A 21456-nucleotide genomic window follows, 5' to 3' on the forward strand; every position below is an offset into this window, starting at 1 on the left:
GCCGCTGCCTGAGTTGTTCCTGGGAGACGAGGCAAGCATAGGAGGGGAAAGTGGTGACTGCACGTGACTTGTGGGCACCTGACCATGACCGTGTGAGTGCCTATGAGGTCATTGCCTGTGTAGAGGCTGGAGGGAGGGTGTGGCTGTGAGATGGTCAGCTGAGATGCCCCAGCAATACAGAGCAGGAGGCCCCAGTGGGTGCAGGATTCCAAGAATTAAGAATAAGCACCATTGGAGGTGATGGCAACCACACCCAGACTCCAGTTAATATTTTTTACCAGAAAATGATTCCAGCACTTGGGAGACAGAGGCAGGAGGATTACTGCAAGAAGGCCAGGCTGGCCTCTATAGTAAGGTCCAGGCCATTCGAAGATACACAGAGACCCCGTCTCAGTGAACAACAATGTAGTCACTGATGAGAGTCTTTACAATTGGGTTGTTGTGTTTGTGTTCAGTTGTCATATTGGGGATCAAACCCTGGATCCTGTCACCCTAGAGAGGTGTTCTGCAATAGGGCTAAAACAAAACCTGAGCTGGGAATGGGCGGCACAGGCTTGTAACAGCAGCGTCTAGACGCTAGGGCTGCTGACAATTCAAGGACAACCTGTGCTCCAGAAACAGTCTCAAAGCTCCCCCACTCCGCAAAAAAAATGGCAGCACTCTAATATAAGAAGAGTTCGGAGACTTGTATGATGCTTGTGCCAGCTGGTGATGATGATGATCTTCTTCTCCTCCTCTTCTTCCTCCTCCTTCTCCTTCTTTTATGGTTTTTTTTTTTTTTTTTTTTTTGAGACAGAATTTCTCTGTGTAGCCTTGGCCATCCTGGACTCACTTTGTAGACCAGGCTGGCCTCGAACTCACAGAGATTCACCTGCCTCTGCCTCCCGAGTGTTGGGATTAGAGGCATGCGCCACCCCGCCCAGCAGTGATCTTCTTTTTTTAACTGTTACCTAGTGTTTTGTCGTCTTTTGAGATATTATTGTAAGATCTTCTTACTCAGCATCATTCTTAAGCTTACTTGTTGCCTTTTTTAAATGAAGAATTTGTAGTTCTAGAGATGAGGTGTCTTGGAAGTTTGCCCTTGTCAACCTTTTGAAAGTCTTAAAAGATTTAGATGGTGGTTAGCTGTTGTTTTAGCACACTAAAATCTAGCAACAGAATTGGCCTGATATACATACATTGATACAAGTTGATATGAAGTTAATCTGATTGAGGTGAGCTGTGTGGTAAGTATTGGTGGTGGGTGTGGCCTGTGAACGTCTAGATGTCTGTAAATAATGAATTTATGCCTAAGTTTGAAATTTTCTTCTCTTTGGTGTACTTTCAAAACCTATAAACATTGTTAATATCGCTTTTCCAAATGAGGAGCTGCACTTGGCATGTAGCTCAGGAATAAAACCTAAGGTTAGCATGTTTGAAGCCCTGGATTTATTCCCCAGTCTAAGGGGTTGAGAAGAGTTTTCTTGTTGAATAAGTAATAGATAGCAATTGAAAATGCAAAAATCATTGAAGAAAATATATAAAAATTACTATCCAATTACCCAGGACAATCACCGTGTCGAGTTCTTTGAAAAAGGGCCCATCTGGAACACACTGTGTCAGCTGGGCTGACATCTCACTGCTAATCCTGCTTCAGCTTACTGAGGGCTGAGAGAGCCCCATTTAAAAAGTGTAGAAGTCACAGTCACAGTTAGGAAAAGGAGATGCAAGGGGGAAGAAGGGAGTTCAGTGAGGCATGTGTGGGAGCTGGAGTCTGGGTCACCCAGAGCCCTAAGCAGGCGTTAGGACAACTGTAATCCCACACATAGGAGGGAGGGTGGATCCCAAGGCAAGCTGACCGCCAGACAGTACAGCTGGTTACTCCTGCTGCAGTGAACCTGCCTCAAAATGTGGAGAGTGATCTGCAAAGACACTCAAAACACATATAAACACACACATGTATTTACACTTCCACATGTGCATAAACATAGGGGAAAACTGAGCAAAGGAATACAAGTAAAATGTGTTACTCTGCCACAGTGAACAGGCAGAAGGAAGAAAAATGTAATGGAGAAAGATAAGCAACAAAGTAATTGGTAGTAATTCCTAAGAAAAGAGATCCAGACAATCAGAGTACTGTGCTTCTGAAAGCCTCTAAGGCAGGCCTAAAAGAGCTGGAGCAGTCCAGTTTCCACAACCCCCTACTCACACGGATTTGTCTGCTGTGTGGGGACCTGAGTTTTATCTCTGGCAGAGACTGGATATTCCAGAAAACAGGACTCACATACAAATGAGCAACAGAAGGATTTGAGTAGCTGACGTTACCCCACTCTGTGGACAGTGGCACCACAGGATGCTGTGGACGAGATACAGGACTTCAGAGACCAATTTAAACTCAGGATTTAGACATACCAGAATCAAGGGGCCAGGGCTCAGCAAAGAATGAACAACAAGGGCTGGAGAGACGGCTCAGAGGTTAACAGCACTGGCGGCTTCCCAAAGGTCATGAGTTCAGTTCCCAGCAACCAACTGATGCCTCACAACCATCTATAATGCCCTCTTCTGCCCTGCAGGCATTACATGCAGGCAGAATACTACATACATAGTAAATAAATAAAAAAAGAATGAACAACAAACTTTAATTCTAAAAACAAAGAGGCAGCTAGCAGCAACCTCAGATACGCTGTTCTGAAGGGAAATAAACTCTTTTTACATTAGAAGAAAATGAGACAGTGGATATAAAAAAGACTCAAGAAACTGATAAAAACTGAGCTTTAAAAAAAGGTGGATAAGAATTCATGAAGCATCTCCCACTAGGGAGCAAAGCAAACTGTACAATTAGTTCAGGACCTTTATCTTGAAATGGAAGGTTTGAAAGAAAGTGCCTGAGAATACCAACCTGAAAAGACCAACCCTAAGGTGTAATCTCCTTTAAACGTATTTGAGCACGTAGAAAAGGAAATCATGTGGTTCATGAGGAAAATAGATTAGCTTCAGACGTTGACAGCAGTGGTTTGTTGTAAAAGAAAATTGAGTAACATTTTAGGGAAAGAATGAGCCAAGGATTTTTAATGTCCTGAAAAATTAATTTTCAAATGGGGCACACACCAACTTACCAACGTGTAAGGTCTGGAGGGTCTGCCAGTCTTCTTTCATCTGTTCTGTCACCTGGTCATCTGTTCACTCACCCACCTGCTCTGTGTACCCATCTACCTACCTGTCTTTCTCTTTCCTCTGTCCACCTAGATGGTCTAAAAACCAGAGTTAATCCCACCAACAGTGACATCTCCAGATTGTGGGCTAGAAATAGCATTTTCTGCTATAGGAAACCAGGATTTCTTAGAAAATAAATCCGATTATAGACATGAAATATGAAATATCCAAGATGAACTTGGAAAGTGTGTCCTTTGACAGTGGTCGCTTAGGAGGCTGTCAAGGGAGGGGCAGTAGAGCAGTCACAGGGCCAGCCTGGGGAACCTGCATTCCCAAAGGAGGACCTTGAAGCTTCAGGGCAAGCTTAGTAACAATATACACTTACTAGTGCATTTTTAAAGCTGTGTCTCCAGTGCTCGGGCTGGCCTTGAACTCTTGACCTCCTGCCTCTACTCCCAAGTGCTAGGATTATAGGCAGCAGCATCACTCTCAGCTATACCTTACAAGAATGTTTTGCCTTAGGAAACTATGAAGCTGTTAAAGTGGAGACAAATATAAAAGATAAGGGCATTTGTTTTAGTTCTAATATTCTTTTGTTGGTTAGAACAATTTATAAAGAAATATTTTCTCTCAATAAGTATTTGGTTATTATATTAAATGTAGTATATATTGGAAAGGCAGGTAAAATGACTGATTTGTTATTCCCTTTATATTTTGATGATGATGGCGATGATAATGATGATGATGGTGATGATTTTCCAGACAGGATTTCTCTGTGTGGCCCTGGTTGTCCTGAACTCACTTTGTAGACTAGGCTGGCCTTGAACTAAAAGAGATCCACCTGCCTCTACCTCAAGACTACTGTGATTAAAGGTGTGCACCACCCACTCCCAGCCTTAGTACCTTTTTTTAAATTTGTAAACTTTATTATGTTTTAAGAACTTCCAAATAAGTAAAAACATCACACACAAATTAACCAGACCCAAAATCTATACAGTATATTTGTTGCTTTTAAACTTACTGTCATTACTGTTTTGTTTTGCTTTAAACACAAACCTGAGGTGGCCCAGGCTGACCTCAAACTCTCTATGCAGCTGAGGGTGACCTTGAGCTTACAGTCTGGATCAGAGGTTGCATACTGTTTTTAGAGTTGTGGGATTGGGAGCGTGTGCCTCCACATTCAGCTTCTGTGCTGCTGATGGTGTAGACTCGGAAGCCGCTTCGCCAGCTGAGCTGTATCCCTGACTCCAGTGCAGTCTGAGGAGTCCTTCTTCATGCTGAATCTTTCTGTTGTTCCCCCAAAGCATAGTGTGAATTACAGAGAAACTCCCAACACTGACATGAGTATGAGAACTCGCCTTGTGATTTTTTTTTTTTTGACGTAATTGTTTGTACCTCCAGCTGTTTAACCTGAGAGTATGTGTAATTAATTAAATTTATGTATTTATTGTGTAGTGTTGAGTGTTGAAGGCAGAACTGTGTGTGTAAGCCAGGCAAGCACTTAGGCAAGCTGTCCTGTAATCATTTTATGTGAGGATGTGTTGCATCTGGGACAAGGCTTTCTTCCTCTAGTTGTACTGGGTTAAATGTCATTCAACGTTACCATGTGACTGGCTGAGTGTTGCTGCGGCTCTTTTCTTCTAGGTATAGGAGGAATTGCCAGCATGCCGCCACTCAGCGCTGTTGCTCCAGTGCCAATGGGCTCCATCCCCGTTGTGGGAATGTCTCCACCCTTAGTGTCCTCTGTTCCCCCAGCAGCAGTGCCTCCCCTGGCTAACGGGGCGCCTTCCGTCATACAGCCTCTGCCTGCATTTGCCCATCCTGGTACGTGCCTGTGTGTAGACTTACGTTTTGCTGTTCTTTCTCACATGTTTTGTCACTTTCTAGTTATATGTAAATGGTATTTTATTATAAAGGAAAGGATTATACATCTCCTAGTTGATTTCTCATTTCCTCCCAGCATGAAATGCCGCATGCTAAGAACAGAGGGAGGGAGAGTGACTGCCATTGTGGAACTCGGGCCTCTGTAGACAAGGAGGACCTAGCGGTGAAAGCCAAGAAGGAGCTCACTTGCCTTCAAGGGCCTGATAAGAGCAAGGAAGGTTGAGCAGTATTTGAATATTTTGTATTTTCATGTGTCAGTTACTCTCTTCTCTATGTGAATTGCTAATACACAAGCCTGTCCTCTATGAATAGAATTCCATGAAGGAATGTGAGCGTTGTTAACAAGTAGAATGAACTGGGCAGAATAGGGAAGGGAGCCGACTAAATGGCCAGATATGTTAAGCTCACAGTATTAGACGTTTGCTTAATTGAGGGGAAAGATGTAGTTATTTTAGTTCCTGGTTTAGTTCATTTCATCTTGAGACTTGATTCAAAGTCTTTTCCTATAATTAAAAGAAAACATCAACTGTAGATATAGAAAGCCTTGATCTAACAAATCATAATGAGTTCATAACAATGTGGGGTTCTTTTTAAAATTCAATAGTGTCTAATATTTCAGTACTATATTTGTGTCACTGTTGCTGCGTCTGAGGCAGCCTGCACTTGTGTGTGTGTGTGTGTGTGTGTGTGTGTGTGTGTGTGTGTGTGTGTGTGTGTTTTCTGTCTGTCCAGTGCAGTCTTTCACGTAAGACTGCAGATCTGACAGCAGCAGACATGGTTCATGCAACTGCCCCAGTGGGGTAGTACGCCCTCATGCTGTCTTGTTTTCTTCTGAGCAGTGGCGAGTGTTAAAGACACTAGGCAAGGTCAGGGTGGAGGCTATGGCTAGACTCAGGTCAAGTAAGAATCACACACTGATCGGGCCCTCCCAGCATGCCAGGTTATCTGGCCATGACTGGGCAACCTGTGACTTCTTGGCTGCTACGTCTAGAATTAATATTTTAGTTCCTTTGATGGCAAGAAAATGATGTCTAACTAGAACAGTTCCTACAAGCTGTGACACGAAATGTTCAGTGAACTTTTCTGGATGTCAGCTTTACGACTCTGTCAGGTGATTCTCAGAAGAACATAAAAGTCTAGGAATGTTTTTGTCAAGAAGACAGAGCAAAGCAGGAGTATCTGTGACTCTATGCTGGAGAAAAAAGAGGCTGGCCACTGCTTCAGATTTTATGACTCAGTGTTTAGACGCTTTAAATACGGAACATTTTTTAACAGAATTAAAAGTATCCAATATTTTATTTTACAGCAGCCACATTGCCAAAGAGTTCTTCCTTCAGCAGATCTGCTCCAGGGTCACAATTAAACACTAAATTACAGAAGGCACAATCGTTTGATGTAGCCAGGTAAGACTCCTCCCCCCTCCCCCCTTTCTTTTTCTTTTTTTATTTGTTTGGTTTTTCAAGGCAGGGGTTCTCTGTGTAGCCTTGGCTGTCCTGGACTCACTTTGTAGACCAGGCTGACCTCGAACTCACAGCGATCCGCCTGCCTCTGCCTCCCAAGTGCTGGGATTAAAGGCGTGCACCACCACTGCCCAGGTAAGAATGCTTTTTTTAAATGGAAAGGTTGCTTAAATTTGATTCTCTTTAAATGAGTTTTGTCTGTCTTAAATTTATTTAAGATTTATTTTTATGGTTTGATGTTTTGCCTGCTTGTACTTACGTGTAAATGTGTGTATGTGCACTGCATGCCCGGTGCCCGCAGAGGTTAGTAAAGGCTGTGATCTGGGTGATGGAAATTGAACTCACATCCTCTGCAAGAGCAGCAAGCACTCTAAACCACGGAGCCATTTCTCCAGCCCCCATCCTTTATTTTTACCTTGTTTAATTTTGTAGAATGCTAATAACACCTTTTAACATTCTGCATAATGCTATTAGAATTCATCATTTATATACTGCAGAGATCACAAATCAAGAACATGCCATTTTCCTAATTAAAAAAAAACAAAAACAAAAACACAGTGGTACAGGCTGAATGTGCTGTTCTGTGGTAGAGAGCTTGCCCAGCACATGCTAGGAGCTGTGTTTATATTACCAGCACCAGGAAAGAAATAAAATTAGATGGACTAGAATGGACTCTGGGGAGCAAGAAAAGCCAATTAGTGAACTTGAATTAATCATTTAAAAGTTTATGAATTTTTTATATGAGATTTGAACCAAGTTGGACTTGCTTTTAATGCAGCCATACTCATAGTCTGTCTGACATTGTAGTAGAACACCGGTAAACAATGATTTTAATAAAGTGAGTTATTTAGATTAGTGTTCACACTAATCATATGTGTGGCTCAGCTTTGAGAGAATCTCGTTGCTTGCGTGGCTAACCATAGTTTTGTATTGTCCTGTATTGTTTCTTTCTCCCCTTATTTTTTCCTAGAACTGAGATTTAAGCTCATGTTCATATTAAATTTCCTCCCTGTCTCAAGCTGAAGTTTTATGTGTTTTCAACTTTTCTCACATGATTGTGAATTCTACCTTAAAATTGCTTCATGATGCTAGGATGACTTATTGGAGGTTAGAAAATATTAATGCTTTAGATAGTTGAGTTTTTCACGTGGGCAGTGATCTTTTCAATAATGGGAAGTCGTAATTTTTTGTGATGGTGCTACCTAACTTTTAGGTCACATGCTCCTTAAATTCTTATCTCCTTAGACTCTCAGGAATGTGGTAGAAAGCTGTGGCCTGATAAGTATAATCTGGAAGAGTGTCTGTGTGCAACACCCTTTCTCTCTGCAGTGCAGTGGAAAGATAGTTGGGGTTTAATAAATAGGCAAGAGTTGGAATCTGCAAAACATTAGTTACACAAAATGAGAGAAGTGCTGCAGAAGTACTTACAGCAGAGTCCGTCGCGGTAAGTGTTTTCATTAAGAAACTTACAGGAATGAAAGAAGGTGGTTTTGTGTGGTTACTTTTCAAGTGTTGCTAACTTGACTCTCAGGAACTTTGCATAGTGAGTGTAATTACATGGACACCACACGTGTTAATAAATGACAACTAAAGCTTCAAGTGTGCGGCTAAGATCTTGATGTGTGTGTGACATGGATCTCTAAGCATGGAAGGAGATTACATATGGCGCCCTATCATCGCCCTTCACATGGGTGCCACCCCTCTGCCTCCATTGTTTAAATTATTTGACTAGACAATCTGTCTGTGTCAGTGTGATACTTGTGTGGTCTGTGGTATCTGCAGAAGGAGCTGCCAGAAGTAGCTTGCCCAGACTTACTGCTAGCAGGGTTTCCTCAGGTCAGTGTTGAAGCTCACTGGCAAGGAGACGTTGGTGTTGGATTACAGTCAAGGGAGTGGAGCTCTGTCCGTGACTGTCCCCTGGTTTGCCAGGACCCTGGCGTATCCTGTTTCTTTTCTGGGACGTTTTCCATTTGCTAGGAATTTGAACCTCCCAGCAGGAAATATTTTACTTCATTAAGAAGTGGGTCCTAAGGACATTAAGATGCTCAGAGGTAAGAGTGCTTGCCCCCAAATCTGAGAGCCTGGGTTCAAGCCTCAGGACCCACAAGGTGGGCAGAGAGAACCAGCTCCTGCACACTTTCCTCTGGCCTCACACATGTGCCGTGGCACAGGTGCATTTTCTGTCTTACAAACACACACACACACACACACACACACACACACAAACACACACACACCCCTCGATAGATAAATAAATGGAAAAACAAAAAAGAAATGAGTCCATATTTTTGTTGTAGAGAAAGATACTTATCTTTTCAAAGTGTTCTTTTTTTGGTTTTGGTTTTGGTTTTTCGAGGCAGAGTTTCTCTGTGCGGCCTTGACTGTCCTGGACTCACTTTGTAGACCAGGCTGGCCTCGAACTCACAGCGATCCACCTGCCTCTGCCTCCTGAGTGCTGGGTAAAATGTACTTTTTAAAAAGGCAATTGGCAGTATACAGTGCCCCAGTTCTGGGGATATTTTCCATATGTTATTGGGACCTTTAGATTATTCAGTTTTATGTAGAATATGATATAGTCACCTGATCTGTTGTTTTGCTTTCTATATCAGAAGAAAACAGTTTAGTTATTTTAAAGGTTTGTGTGTGTGTGTGTGTGTGTGTGTGTGTGTGTGTGTGTGTGTGTGTTGGTGTGCACGTGCAGATGTGTGTTCATGTATGTGTGCAGATGCCCTCAGAAGCCAAAAGAGGATATTAGAGTCCCAGAGCTGAGTCACAGGCAGATGTGAGCTGTGTAACATTGGTGCTGCCAACTGAACCTGGGTCCTCAGAAAGCAAGCACTCTTAACTGCCGAGCCATCTCTCCAGCCTCAAATTTATCTCTTTTGAAAGCTGTTTGTAACTTAAGAAATGTAGTTAAGAAAAAGCTTAAGAAAAACCCTGCAAATGTGGCTTAGTGGCAGGACCTTTGTCAGGAGGGAAAAGGAAACACTGCTAACCTTAGATAGACAAGTTATTGATCGTCAACAAGCTGTCTCTTACATTATGTCACCCTTTCCTTCCTCTTTCCCCACAGTGCCCCTCCCGCAGCAGAATGGGCTGTGCCCCAGTCATCAAGACTAAAATACAGGCAGCTATTCAACAGTCACGACAAAACCATGAGTGGACACCTAACAGGTATTTACAAACAAAAATTTAATGGAATACAGTTACTGATTTAAATACGGATTGTTTCTAGATACTGAGTCAAGAGTATTTTCCAAACAACTTCTCCATTTCCTTATTTCTAAGTAGGTTCTCATTGTCTCTGCTGTGCTGTGTTTTCAGCTACTGATAACTCCACCCATAGTTACCTTATTCTCCTCTGCTTCTGGTCTTCACCCTGGCGCCTGCTGGTAAAATGGAGCACAGACCAGGAACCCTCTTGCACAGATAAATGGGTCAGCAGCAAAGCTAATGGTGCTGGGAACAAAGCATCCTGAGCTTCTGAGGTGCACCTTTGTGCTGAAGGAGCTGGTACCTGGCTCAGGCTTTGAGGCTGGCGCAGGGTAAAGGGTGTGGGATTAAGGAACTCTGCTCTATTATGATTGGCTGGTGCTCGTCTTCATCTGTGAAAGGCTAGGAATTAGTTTCTAGGCTCTCAGTTGTTTTTTTTAAAGCATATTGGTTCTGTGATCCGGGTCAGAAGGATCAAGAGGCATCCTTAGGTGCCATCCAAGTCTTTATTGTGAGCACTAAAACTACCAAATTAAATGCTGTGTAGAGAGCAGTCTTTACTGAAGGCAAATAGAGACTGCTCGTAGCTGCTCAGTCCTGACAAGTGTGAAAGGGAAGGAGAATGAGCTGACTGGGCAAACTGTTATGCACAGAACACAAAACAGTTTTGAAGCATTTGAGTCCTATCCACTCCTCTAGCAGCTTACGGAGACACGCTCATGGTGGACTTCGGCAGTCAGAAGAGTGTTGTTTAGGTTTGGGTGTGAGAAATGGCTCTCTTACCACACAGAGCTAAGCCTTACCCAGATGTGGGCCAGGGTCCCATGGAACCAGGAAGAGCTGGTCCAGAGCTGGAGTAGGGTCATGTCCAACCCTGGAAATCTTGTGGGGGTCCCTCCCTCCCCTGCCCCAGGCCTGCATGTGCTGGTTCACAGCCCCCACCTCTGCCCCCCTTAAGGTCACAGGTTAAACTTCCTCTTTTCTTATTAGGTCATGTCCAACAAGCACTTGGAATTCCTCTTCATGCAAACGAGGCATTCCTAACGCCTTAGCCCCTGCCAATGATGGACACTCACACTGAAAGCCTCTGCCCACTCGTCAAAGGTTTAAATAGCCTTATCCCCCCATCCCAATTAAGCGAGTTGCTCAATGAAGCCTGTCTCCCCAGAAGTCTGTTCCTGCCTCACTTTCCCTCTCAGGCCAGGCCACCAGTCATGCCTCTGTTAAGGGAAAGAGCAGAGAAGGAACGACACCCAGGGTAGCGGTACCTCGTGGTGGAGTGTGCAGCTCACTGGAAATTACCTGCCTAGCCTCTGTGGCTTCTCGGCTCAATCTATAACATTTTAAGTTCTGGCTCTTCACATGTTGGCTTGCTCTTGCTTATGGTCATACCTTTTACTTCCAGATGGGAGGTTGGTCCTTGTTATTAAACGACGGCTGGAGGAAGGCTTCGGTCCCCACAGTAGATCTCAGCAGTCACCTCAGATCAGCCATTCACCTGAAGAGTCAATAGAAGTGCTAGCCAGTTCTCTACACGCGTGCTTTCCCCGAATTAGCAGCTCTCAGTGCTTTTAGGTAGTGTGTACACACACACACACACGCACACACACACATACACACACACACACACACACACACACACATTCAGTGCAGGCACTGAAGAAATGCTCAGTAATGGCATTTGAGTGGGTATGTGGGACACTGTGCTCCATACATACTAAGTATTTCTTTAGAACATTATTGGTATTAGTTGTAAGCTAATTAATAGTGTTCCATTAGAAATTCTTTCATGTTGGAATCTATTTTTTATGAATGATAAATACATTACCTGTATCCTGAAGATATGACCTGGACACTTACATAGAACCTTTAAATATCGTAGGCAAAAAGTAAGGTTTGTGTATTCCAGTTTGTTCCAGCAAGCATCTAAGGTGTAATATTATCTATGAGCCAGACTGTTTTGTAGTCATTAAAGAATAAGGAATGAAAATTAATAGAGTATGTCTGAAAATGAACTAAGCTTTTTTTTTTTTTAATTAAAAACACATAATTAGCCAGGTGGTACTGGTTCATGCCTTTAATCCCAGTACTCGGGAGGCAGAGGCAGGCAGATTTCTGTGAGTTTGAGGCCAGCCTGGTCAACCGAGCGAGTTCCAGGACAGCCAAGGCTACACAGTGAAACCCTGTCTCAAAAAACAAAACACATAATTATAGTATACACACATATTTAACAATTAGGGAGGAAAATAAAGGAACAAAAGATTTTATGATATTATAATCTCAGAAAGAATATTTTAAAATAAATTATATCTTGAACAAAAGCAACAAACAAACCAGAGAGCTGTATAAATCTTGAGACCCTATTCATGCTCTCTCCTCTTCTTGCAGAGGTCTTTCATTGCTTGCTTGCCTTCTGAAATGTGAGGATGCCATTCGGTTACTCACCTGTTAAGTGGGAGAGCTAGCGTTAGTTGCCATCGGACACAAAGCATCAGTTCCATATAATTACATCTTCTCATGTGTTCAGACTCCTCCCTAGACATGGAGGTGCACAGTTGTCTCTGAGAGTGCCCTGCAGGGTGACATTGATGCCCTAGTGTGTATGTGTGCTGCCAGATCAAAGCCCAACTTTCTGGCATTCTGTTGAAATCTTATCTTAGTTGTTGGATATATTTTGATATTCATAACAAGGCTTGCAGTTTAGAGGTAATTGTCATCTTCCAGGAGAGGACCGATAGGCTTCTCCACAAAGAGCGAGGTACTCTTGTCCTCTGTGGAGCTGTCTGCACTGCAGCTTTGCCACTTTATCCTGAGGAGCATCTGGTTTCATCCTTAGATGAGTGGGCACAAAAGAGTTTCAGTAGCAGTATTCATAAATGCATGAGCAGTCCAGTCTGGCCTGTGCGCCATCTATTGCCAACCCGTGTTGTTGGTTATTGCTCTCATTTCAGAGGTGAAGCAGCTTGGTTCACTAATATCAGGCAAAGATGGAATCCAAGCCTCTTGGCATCTGGGTAGGCGCCGTTCTCCACAGTCACTGTGCACCTTTGTGTCTGAAGCGGGTGAATACTTAGTTCTGTCCTGTAATTCTGACGTGGGGAGAGCTGTAACAAGTATAAAGGATGCTGTTGCAGACTGTCTGAGTCGTGTTTGCAGCCGAAAGAAAATGAGCTCAAGGCTTCTTCGTTTCAGGGTGCTGGAATAACCCGAGACTCAGCATTAGTCATAAAACTTGTTAAATGCTTAGATTCTCCCAGCACTCCCCGAATGTTTGTATGCTTGCCAAAACAGACTGCTTACCATTCATAAGAACCCCAAACTGAACGCTGCCTGAATGTCCCTGAAGTCTAGTGCGTAATTGCGCCATAATCACAATGATGAACCATACAGCAATGAGGATTCTGTTTTAAAGCCACATGTAATCTACTGAGCAGAGCTGGCCAGGCCTAACACAGACACACTCAGCGGTTAGAAGTTGACTCTTTCTAGGAGGCTGTCCACAAGAAGAGACAAAGCGGTGCTCCTGAGGTGCCAGGTGAATTCTGTTTTATGGTCAGCTTAGAGAATGAAGTCTAAGAAAATATGTACATCATATGTGTCTACACGTGCGCATTAGTAATGTGTGCTTTTCTGCGAGTGTGTTATCTGTGAGTAAAAGTTAAAATATTGCCAATATTAGAAATGGTAGCATCACCTGCTGGGTACTTTGCATGGGTGCTGAGCTCAATGTTGTGGTTCCTCACACAATGGGTTGTAAGCTTCTGAGTGAGGAGTCCCTCAGGAGAGTATATGCCACGCCAGCCACAGGGCCTGCAGCCTCTAGCCTGTTAGCACTTTCTCCTTATTTTGTGACATTGGGGCCTCTGCTCCTGGCTATGCAAGAACAAATCCGCTTATGTGTCACACAATAAGGTGACCTTTGGAAACTAACTAATGGAAATCTGAAATTCATACATGTCATCACTGTGACTTTCCACTTCTTGGTCCATGGCATTCCTGGGACTACGCCTGAGACGGTGCGGCCACTATGACGCGTTTGCCTCCCCGACTCTGGTCAAGCACTCAAAATCTGTTACCGTTTTTTATCTCATAGCTAATGCCAGTCCATGCCAGAAGCCAAGATGCTTATTTTTGTGCGACCTTTAACTACATCCTTACCGCGTGTGTAGTGAGGCACATGTAGCAATGGCATTGGAGGGGTCTCTCCTTCCTCTGAGTCTCTGATTCTTCCCTTAATGTGTGATGATGGTCGTGGTAAATCAGCAGGTGGTAGCTGGGGCCGAAGATGTTCAGTAGGTAGCTAGTACGTCTCCATTTATAAATAAATATAAAGCCCAACACACAAAAGACGGGTAGCCTGGCTGGGATAGCAGTCCGTCCCGGAAGCTCGAGCCTTTCGTGGGTCACTCCTCACTGGCCGTCTGTTCACTGAACTTACTGTCCTGTGCTGTCTGTTTCTTCCCTTTGGCTGGAATGGAAAGCTCCCGGGTAGTAGCGCATCATGAGTGCAGTGCTGTGACTGCACGGTCGCACAGAGCCGGTGTGCAGCCTCTGCACTCCTTCACAGGGAAGGGTTGATGATTCATCTCCGTGTCTTCTCTCTGGTTTCTGCTTAGGTCCCCAGGCAAGAACTATCCTCATGCAATCAAGCTTACCCCAGGCCCAGCTGGCTTCAATATGGTAAGGAAGCGCAAGGCCCTTGCTTGGTATAAAGTAGAAATGGCTTAGGTGGGTTTTCCTTGTAGATTTTAGATTGACGTTCTTATCCAGAGAGGATGGAATGTGCTTGGTTTTTACTGAGCTGTGATAACTATGGCTCTTACTACAAGGACAGGGTACAGGGACAGAGAAACCAACACAGTGAGCCCTAAGAACGTAAGGTGTAGCCTAACCATTATATATATATATATATATATATATATATATATATATATATATATATATATATATATAAATTTTTTTTTTTTTTTTTTTTTTTTTTTTTTTTTTTAATGTGCATTGGTGTTTTGCCTGCATGTGTGTCTGTGTCAGATCTTGGAGTTACAGATAGTTGTGAGCCACCGTGTGGTTGCTGGGAATTGAACCTGGGTCCTCTGGAAGAGCAGCCAGTGCTGTTAACCCTTGCCTAACAATTGTTAACACAAGGCCAGGTTCTTTTTTTCCCCAACAACTTCAGGCCAAGCCTCTGTATTGTCTTACCCATAAATATTTAAGTGTATTTCTTTAACTATAACCATAGTGCCAGTAGTTCATCTAAATATTTAAGTAGTCATTCACTGAATAGTATATTTAATTTCTTTTAAAGATTATTTTATGTATATATGTGTTTTGCCTGCATATATGACTGTGTACCATCTGCATGGCTGGTGCCCTTGGAGATCAGAAGAGGGCATTGGGTACCCTGGATCTGGAGTTAGAGATGCCTGGGAGCCCAACTCAGTGGTGATGGCAACCAAACCTGGGTCCTCTCAAGAGCAATAAGTGCTCTTAACCCTCGAGCCGTCTCTTCAGCTCATTAATTGATGTTTTTTAAAAGTCTCCTTTAATATCTGTATTATCCTTTCTTGTTCTCTATTTGCTCCCCAACTCATCCCAAAACAAATGAGGTGATTTATTGAATAGTTTCCTAATGGCTTGACTTTGTGGTATTCCTCTGGTGTTCTTTAATTTGTTTCTATATTTCCTGTAAGATAATTAGATCTAGAACAAAGCTTTTCATTTTCAGCCCTGTGGCATTTGGGGGCAGGAATTCTTTATTTGGGGCTGTTCTGTGCTTGTACCATCTCTGACCTCTACTCATCAGGTTATTGGTACTGGTAGCCAAACCCACAGTGTCTCCAGATATTAGCACGTGCCTCGAGGTACTAACTATATCACTCCTGGCTGTAAGCATTGGTCAGCTTTACTTTAATTTTTGCCCTTTGGGGTAAGATTGCTTTAGTGATGTTACTGTGTGCTTTCCTTGAGCGGCATGCAACATCCCTATTAGTGCATGAGGTGACTGCTATCAGCTCTTACTGAGTGCTGCCCCACCTGGGCACGGTTTCTTACATTTAAATGCTAACCAAAACTATTTACTTATTTTCTTTTTTGGCTACTGATTTCTCCTTCTTTCTTTCTTTTCTTTTCTTTTCTTTTCTTTTCTTTTCTTTTCTTTTCTTTTCTTTTCTTTTCTTTTTCTCCAAGACAGGGTTTCTCTGTGTAGCTTTGGCTGTCCTGGACTCTCATTGTAGACCAGGCTGGCCCCGAACACACAGAGATCCACCTGCCTCTGCCTCCCGAGTGCTGGGATTACAGGCGCGCGCACCACTGCTCCAGCTGAGACTGATTTCTTAGGAAGCGTGCCACTTTTGGTTCTATGTGGCTACCTGCCTGGAGAACATGCCAAGTCTTTGTGTTTGGTGCAGGGATTGGTATGGCTCTTGTACCAAGGACCAAGCCGTGGCCCACTGGCCCCACTTCTCCTCCCCTCTGCTGTGTAGTGAGTCTAGCTTTTACTTAGAGCCGGCCAGCTAAGGTGTTTCCTACGGTGACAGACCTCTGGAGGTCTGTACAGCCAATGTCCCAGGTCCCTCTGACCCAAATCTAGGAAGTGACGTTTGAGGGGCTTGGATGACAGTGTATTCGGTTGTGCTTATGCTTTCTTGGCTTTTCATTGATGGCTTACTTCCTAGGACATTTGACTCAGCTCTACCAGAATGTTAGCTTTTCCTTCTTCATGCTGAAAACATACTTTCTTTCTTTTTTTTTTTTATTTTATTTTATTTATTTATTTTATGTATATGAGTGCTCTATCTACATGTATACCTGCAGGCCAGAAGAGGGGATTAGAGGGTAAAGATGGTTTTGAGCCAGCATGTGGTTGCTGGGAATTGAACTCAGGACCTCTGGAAGAGCAGACAGTACTCTTAACCGCTGAGCCATCTCTCCAGCCCCCATACTTTCGTTTTTCTGGCCCTTATTTAGCTAGTTTATGGGGAAAACAAGTTTTAACTACCACTTAGTCTGATCTACCTTGGATGCTGAGAGTGGACCATATAAAGGAGATGGCGTGTGTGGTTCATTGGCTACCTGTTCCGCAGCGGGGAGGAGTGGAAATATTAAATGTGGAGGTTTGGGTGGCCCTGGCTTCTGCATACCACAGTGGTAGCTTCTGCAGCTGACCATGCTTGTCAGAAACACACAGGATTGCCCTTCGCAGAGGGCGACTCATGCCCTGTGCAGATTACACCTTAGTGATGGTGGCCAGGAAACGTCTGAAGACATTTCAGAAAGAAGAGGACTAGTTCTCAAAAGTTCTGTCATGAATAAATGTGTGCTCTCACACATTTATTTAATTCGGATGGTGATTGCTAGAATGAGAAGGGAGAAATGTCCTTAACTCTAGAGGGGACTGCAGGCTGGAAAGATCATCAAGAGTAAAACTCCGTGTGTCAGGCTGGTGTGTCTTACAGACCATGATATAATTTTCTGTGTCACCTTTATTTTGTCAGTCCGTTATAGTGGGTTGAGTTTTCACACTGCAAGAACGTGAGTATAGTCTGTTTAAATGGGCTCACAAGGGCCAAGAAGAGGATGGATGGTCCTTAGTTAGCAGTTGCTGAACACAGTCCCAGTTGTATGGATTGTCTTTTTTTATCCTTCCAGTAGTCTGAAATAGCATTGGTTCTACAACCTGGCACACAGGAAGATTCTTTTGGCTTAAGATCAGAGTAAGGAAATAGAAATTACAAATAACTGGTGAATGGTAGGACGTGTGCATCCTGTGACCTGTGACCTTTGCACCCTGTGAACTGGAGTGTGGGTTCTGTTGTGTTAGGAATCTCTCTGACATTGATCAAGATGGGAAACTCACAGCAGAAGAATTCATCCTGGCCATGCACCTAATCGATGTGGCTATGTCTGGTCAGCCCCTGCCGCCTGTCCTGCCTCCAGAGTACATCCCTCCTTCCTTTAGGTAAGTCACATGGGTTCTTGAAAAAATTCGCATGGATTCCAGACTTGGCTCTGTCTCCTTTCCCGGCATGAAGATCGACTATCCATGAGTTGAAGGAGTTTATCTTAGTTCAGTGTTGAGCCTGCTCCCACTCTGCTCTCCAGAGCACTGATGTATGTATTCCTACAGTAAAAGCAAGTGCAAGACCAAGGCTGTTCATGTCTGTGCCCTCCTACTATCAAAGCTCACTAGAATTGGAAGCACACAATGAAAGGACCTGAGTGAGGAGGCAGGCAGAAAATCAGAGATCACATCTGTGAATCACACATACTCAAGAAGTAACAAAAATGATGTAGAAATTTATAGTCAGAAAGATAATTTTTAAAAATGATTCTGGAGTAAGCAGACTCAGGAGATGTGGAGAGTGTCCCCAAGATCTAGTCAGGAGAAGCCTGCGGTGACTGACACTCCACCCGCACCTGCAGTATATGAGCACACCATCCTAGAAGGTTCCTTTACTCCACAAAGACAACTAGAATCTGATATTCAAAGTCCTCAGGTGAGACTTGGGCACAGTCTCTGTAAAATGAAGAGCCAGAGAGCCATCAGTATCTGCTGCCATGCGCGACAGGGAGCAAAATGGAACTCCTCCGGTAGGAAGCAGCAGGCAGCAAAACCTCACAGTCTCTGGAACCACTGTGAACATAATGGGATGGTGTTTAAAAGCTTGCAGGATCTCACTGTCTATCCAAAACTCATGACTGTAGACCAGGCTGGCCTTGAGCTCTTAGAGATCTGTCTGCCTCTGCCTTCTAAGTGCTGGGATTAAAGTTGTGTGCCACCACAGCCAGCTGAAGGATTGTTTTAAACACAAGGTTAAGGGTTTAATGTGACACTTATTAATAAAGGAGTTGCTTTGTTTTTAAAATCTTGAATGTATTTTGTGTTTAGGAGGGACTAAACAGAGGCTGTAGTGGGCAAAGCGCTCATCCAGTTAGCTGCACTGTTGCCTGCCTTGAGGAAGCTGAGAATTACTCCAGGGTAATGGTAATGGCCACCAGCACTTACCAAGTGGTGACAAAACCAGCCCTCGAGGGCTGTTCTAACTCCTGTAGCAGCTCTAAATGTTTCTGTGGTTTGGGGGAGCACGGTGGTTTGCAGAGTGCTGGGGATCAAACCCAGGATCCTGCACACGCAAGCATGCGCCCCTACTGAGCTACATCTCCAGAGCCCACATTTTGAGCAGCATGGCATCTGATGACATTTAATTGCCCATTTAAAATACTTTGTAAGAAGAGAAAACCCACACTTCTCGCTGTGACTAAAGCCTGTTCCACGTGTGCGCCCGTCAGCTCTCCGTCCATAGCTGCGGCAGTGCCGCCACAGCTTAGGTGATGCTCTTCCTTTCTCCCTGCAGAAGAGTTCGCTCCGGCAGTGGGATGTCCGTCGTAAGCTCTTCGTCTGTGGATCAGAGGCTGCCAGAGGAGCCGGCGTCTGAGGATGAGCAGCAGTTAGAAAAGAAGCTGCCTGGTGAGCGGCCCCTGAAGCCATTAGCTGAGGGAGAACTCTAGCGCTGGACAGCAGAGGCGGAGATGGGTGCACTTCGTTTCTGACACCACTGATTCTGCAGCTGCCCGGAGGCAGGAGCAGGCGCTGTTGGGATTGCTGTTGAGGACGTTGTGTACTCTGCATGCACCTTTACTCCACCGTCTAATGGGAGTCTGATTACCCACTGTGAAACAAAGCTTCTGTGGATGTTATCCTTGCAATTGAGATCACTGAGCTTTGCTCTAGAGGTGGAATCTTGGTATCACCAATGCAGTGGGAGAGTCACCTGTTGGTATTTTATTTTGCTGGCCTAGAATTGGAGACGTGTAATCAGAAGGAACATATTTTAATTTAATGTGAACTGATTTTTAAGTAACCCTCATTTTCAGTGGTAAATCTGTGGTGTTACTCAGGCTGAGACGAGGTGGCTCTGAATTATTAATGAGATGGCGATGACACTAAGAAGCGGCTGAAGTTTATTAATAAGTCTCTGTCTCTGTCTTTGCCTGGGTCACTTGGCTGCATTTTTAGTGTTCCCCACTTGATTGATTGGCTGAGGCACTCACACTTTCAGCTGATTAAATTGCTTTTCATTTGTGTTCACTGATAAAAAACTTGCTGTAAATGATCTATGAGCAAGGCTGTGTGTGAAGTGGGAAGTTAAATATTACTATGATTATACTCTCAGGAAAACCATATATTAGCGGGGGTCATTTTCTGAGACATAAGGGTCTTGGCACGTGGCTCAAGCTGGCCTGGATCACATAGCAGTCCTCCTACCCGAGTCTCGTGCTTGCTGGGATTACAGATGTGTGCCATCACATTAAGGCATCCAGAGAAACAAATCGCTAAGCAGCGGCCCAGAGACTAGAGAGTGTGTGCGTGCTCAGGCCTACCTGTGGCTGGCCGAGAAAGCAAGCAGTGTGGGACCACGTCTCCACAGAATGAGTCAGGGTTCAGTGGGTCTTACAGATGAGTCATTACTACGTGTGTAAGACTGTCACGTTCTGGTAATGGTGGAAATGACGCGCCATTGTGAAATAAATACAGTTCTTAGGTTTGGAGTTCTTTTTCTGTTGGCAGTAAACATTTGTTTAGGACTTTAAACAGGAAAGGCACCGTCAGGGTATTTTTTGCTTTGGGTCACGGGAACCTTGGGCAGTTCTGGGTTGGTTTGTGTTGTGAGTGTGCACCTGAGCTTTTCTCCATAAGCGGGTTTTTCATCATGGACGTGTTCTTTGTTGTAAAGTGACGTTTGAGGATAAGAAGCGGGAGAACTTCGAGCGAGGCAGCCTGGAGCTGGAGAAGCGCAGGCAGGCCTTGCTGGAGCAGCAGCGCAAGGAGCAGGAGCGCCTGGCCCAGCTGGAGCGCGCTGAGCAGGAGAGGAAAGAGCGGGAGCGCCAGGAGCAGGAGCGCAAGCGGCAGCTGGAGCTGGAGAAGCAGCTGGAGAAGCAGCGGGAGCTGGAGCGGCAGAGAGAGGAGGAGCGAAGGAAGGAGATCGAGAGGCGAGAGGTGAGCAGCTGCGCGGCAGCCCCTGCCACGGGGTCGGAGTTCAGGCTCACTGTTGTGCCTGCTGTGAGCTTCAGCACATCCAGAGTTGCTCAGGAATCACCACCGTCTAGTCCAGAACATCCCAGGACCCCGTGAGCACCTGTTCCCCGTCCACTCTTCGTCCGTTGCCTGGAAGAGTTAATTGCTAACTTATGTACTGTCTTTATCTGCCTGACCTATAGGACCTGGATAGGGGAAGCTGTTCCTTGGCTTTCTTGTTTGAGTACATTGCTGCAAAAGCGATGCCATCATTCTCCCATGTGAACCAAATATAAAGACAAGTTTTTCCTTATTAAAATATTTTGTTTTCATTTTCTAGTTATTGCTTTAGAAAAGAGTATGTAGTCGTTAGCAGCTTGGTGTCCAAGCAAATATATACAGATACTAACAGGGTTGTACGGTCATTTATTTGGTGCTGGAGATTGAACACAGCAGTGCTAATCACGCATTGATATCACTAGTCCCTGGGGACTGTGGGGAAAAAAATGACCAAAAGGAAGAGGAAGGAGTTTACTTAGTTTACACTTCGACATGGCTGTTCATTACCAAAGGAAGTCAGGACAGGAACTCAAACAAAGTAGGAACCTGGAGGCAGGAACTGATGCAGAGGCCATGGAGAGGTGACACTTACTGGCTTGCTCAGCCTTTCTTATAGAACCCAGGAGCACCAGCCCAGGCATGGCTCCACCCACAATAGGCTGGGCCCTCCCCACAGTGACCAGTAATTGAGAA

The 21456-nt window shown here is 44.3% G+C and overlaps 1 protein-coding gene across 4 annotated transcripts in view; it reads left to right on the top strand.

Annotated features, from left to right (window-relative positions):
• The window catches only part of Itsn1 (intersectin 1), a 184597-nt gene that overhangs the window by 68500 nt on the left and 94641 nt on the right, over positions 1 to 21456 (top strand). For all 4 annotated transcript variants that reach the window (XM_051150253.1, XM_051150250.1, XM_051150252.1 and 1 more), the window contains 7 exons: positions 4777 to 4956; positions 6323 to 6419; positions 9550 to 9650; positions 14306 to 14369; positions 17509 to 17646; positions 19043 to 19155; positions 20423 to 20685. In XM_051150253.1, coding sequence (XP_051006210.1) covers positions 4777 to 4956; positions 6323 to 6419; positions 9550 to 9650; positions 14306 to 14369; positions 17509 to 17646; positions 19043 to 19155; positions 20423 to 20685 — 956 coding nt within the window. The remainder of the gene's footprint in view (positions 1 to 4776; positions 4957 to 6322; positions 6420 to 9549; positions 9651 to 14305; positions 14370 to 17508; positions 17647 to 19042; positions 19156 to 20422; positions 20686 to 21456) is intronic.

Source organism: Acomys russatus, chromosome 8, assembly GCF_903995435.1.
Source record: "Acomys russatus chromosome 8, mAcoRus1.1, whole genome shotgun sequence".
NCBI lineage: Eukaryota > Metazoa > Chordata > Mammalia > Rodentia > Muridae > Acomys > Acomys russatus.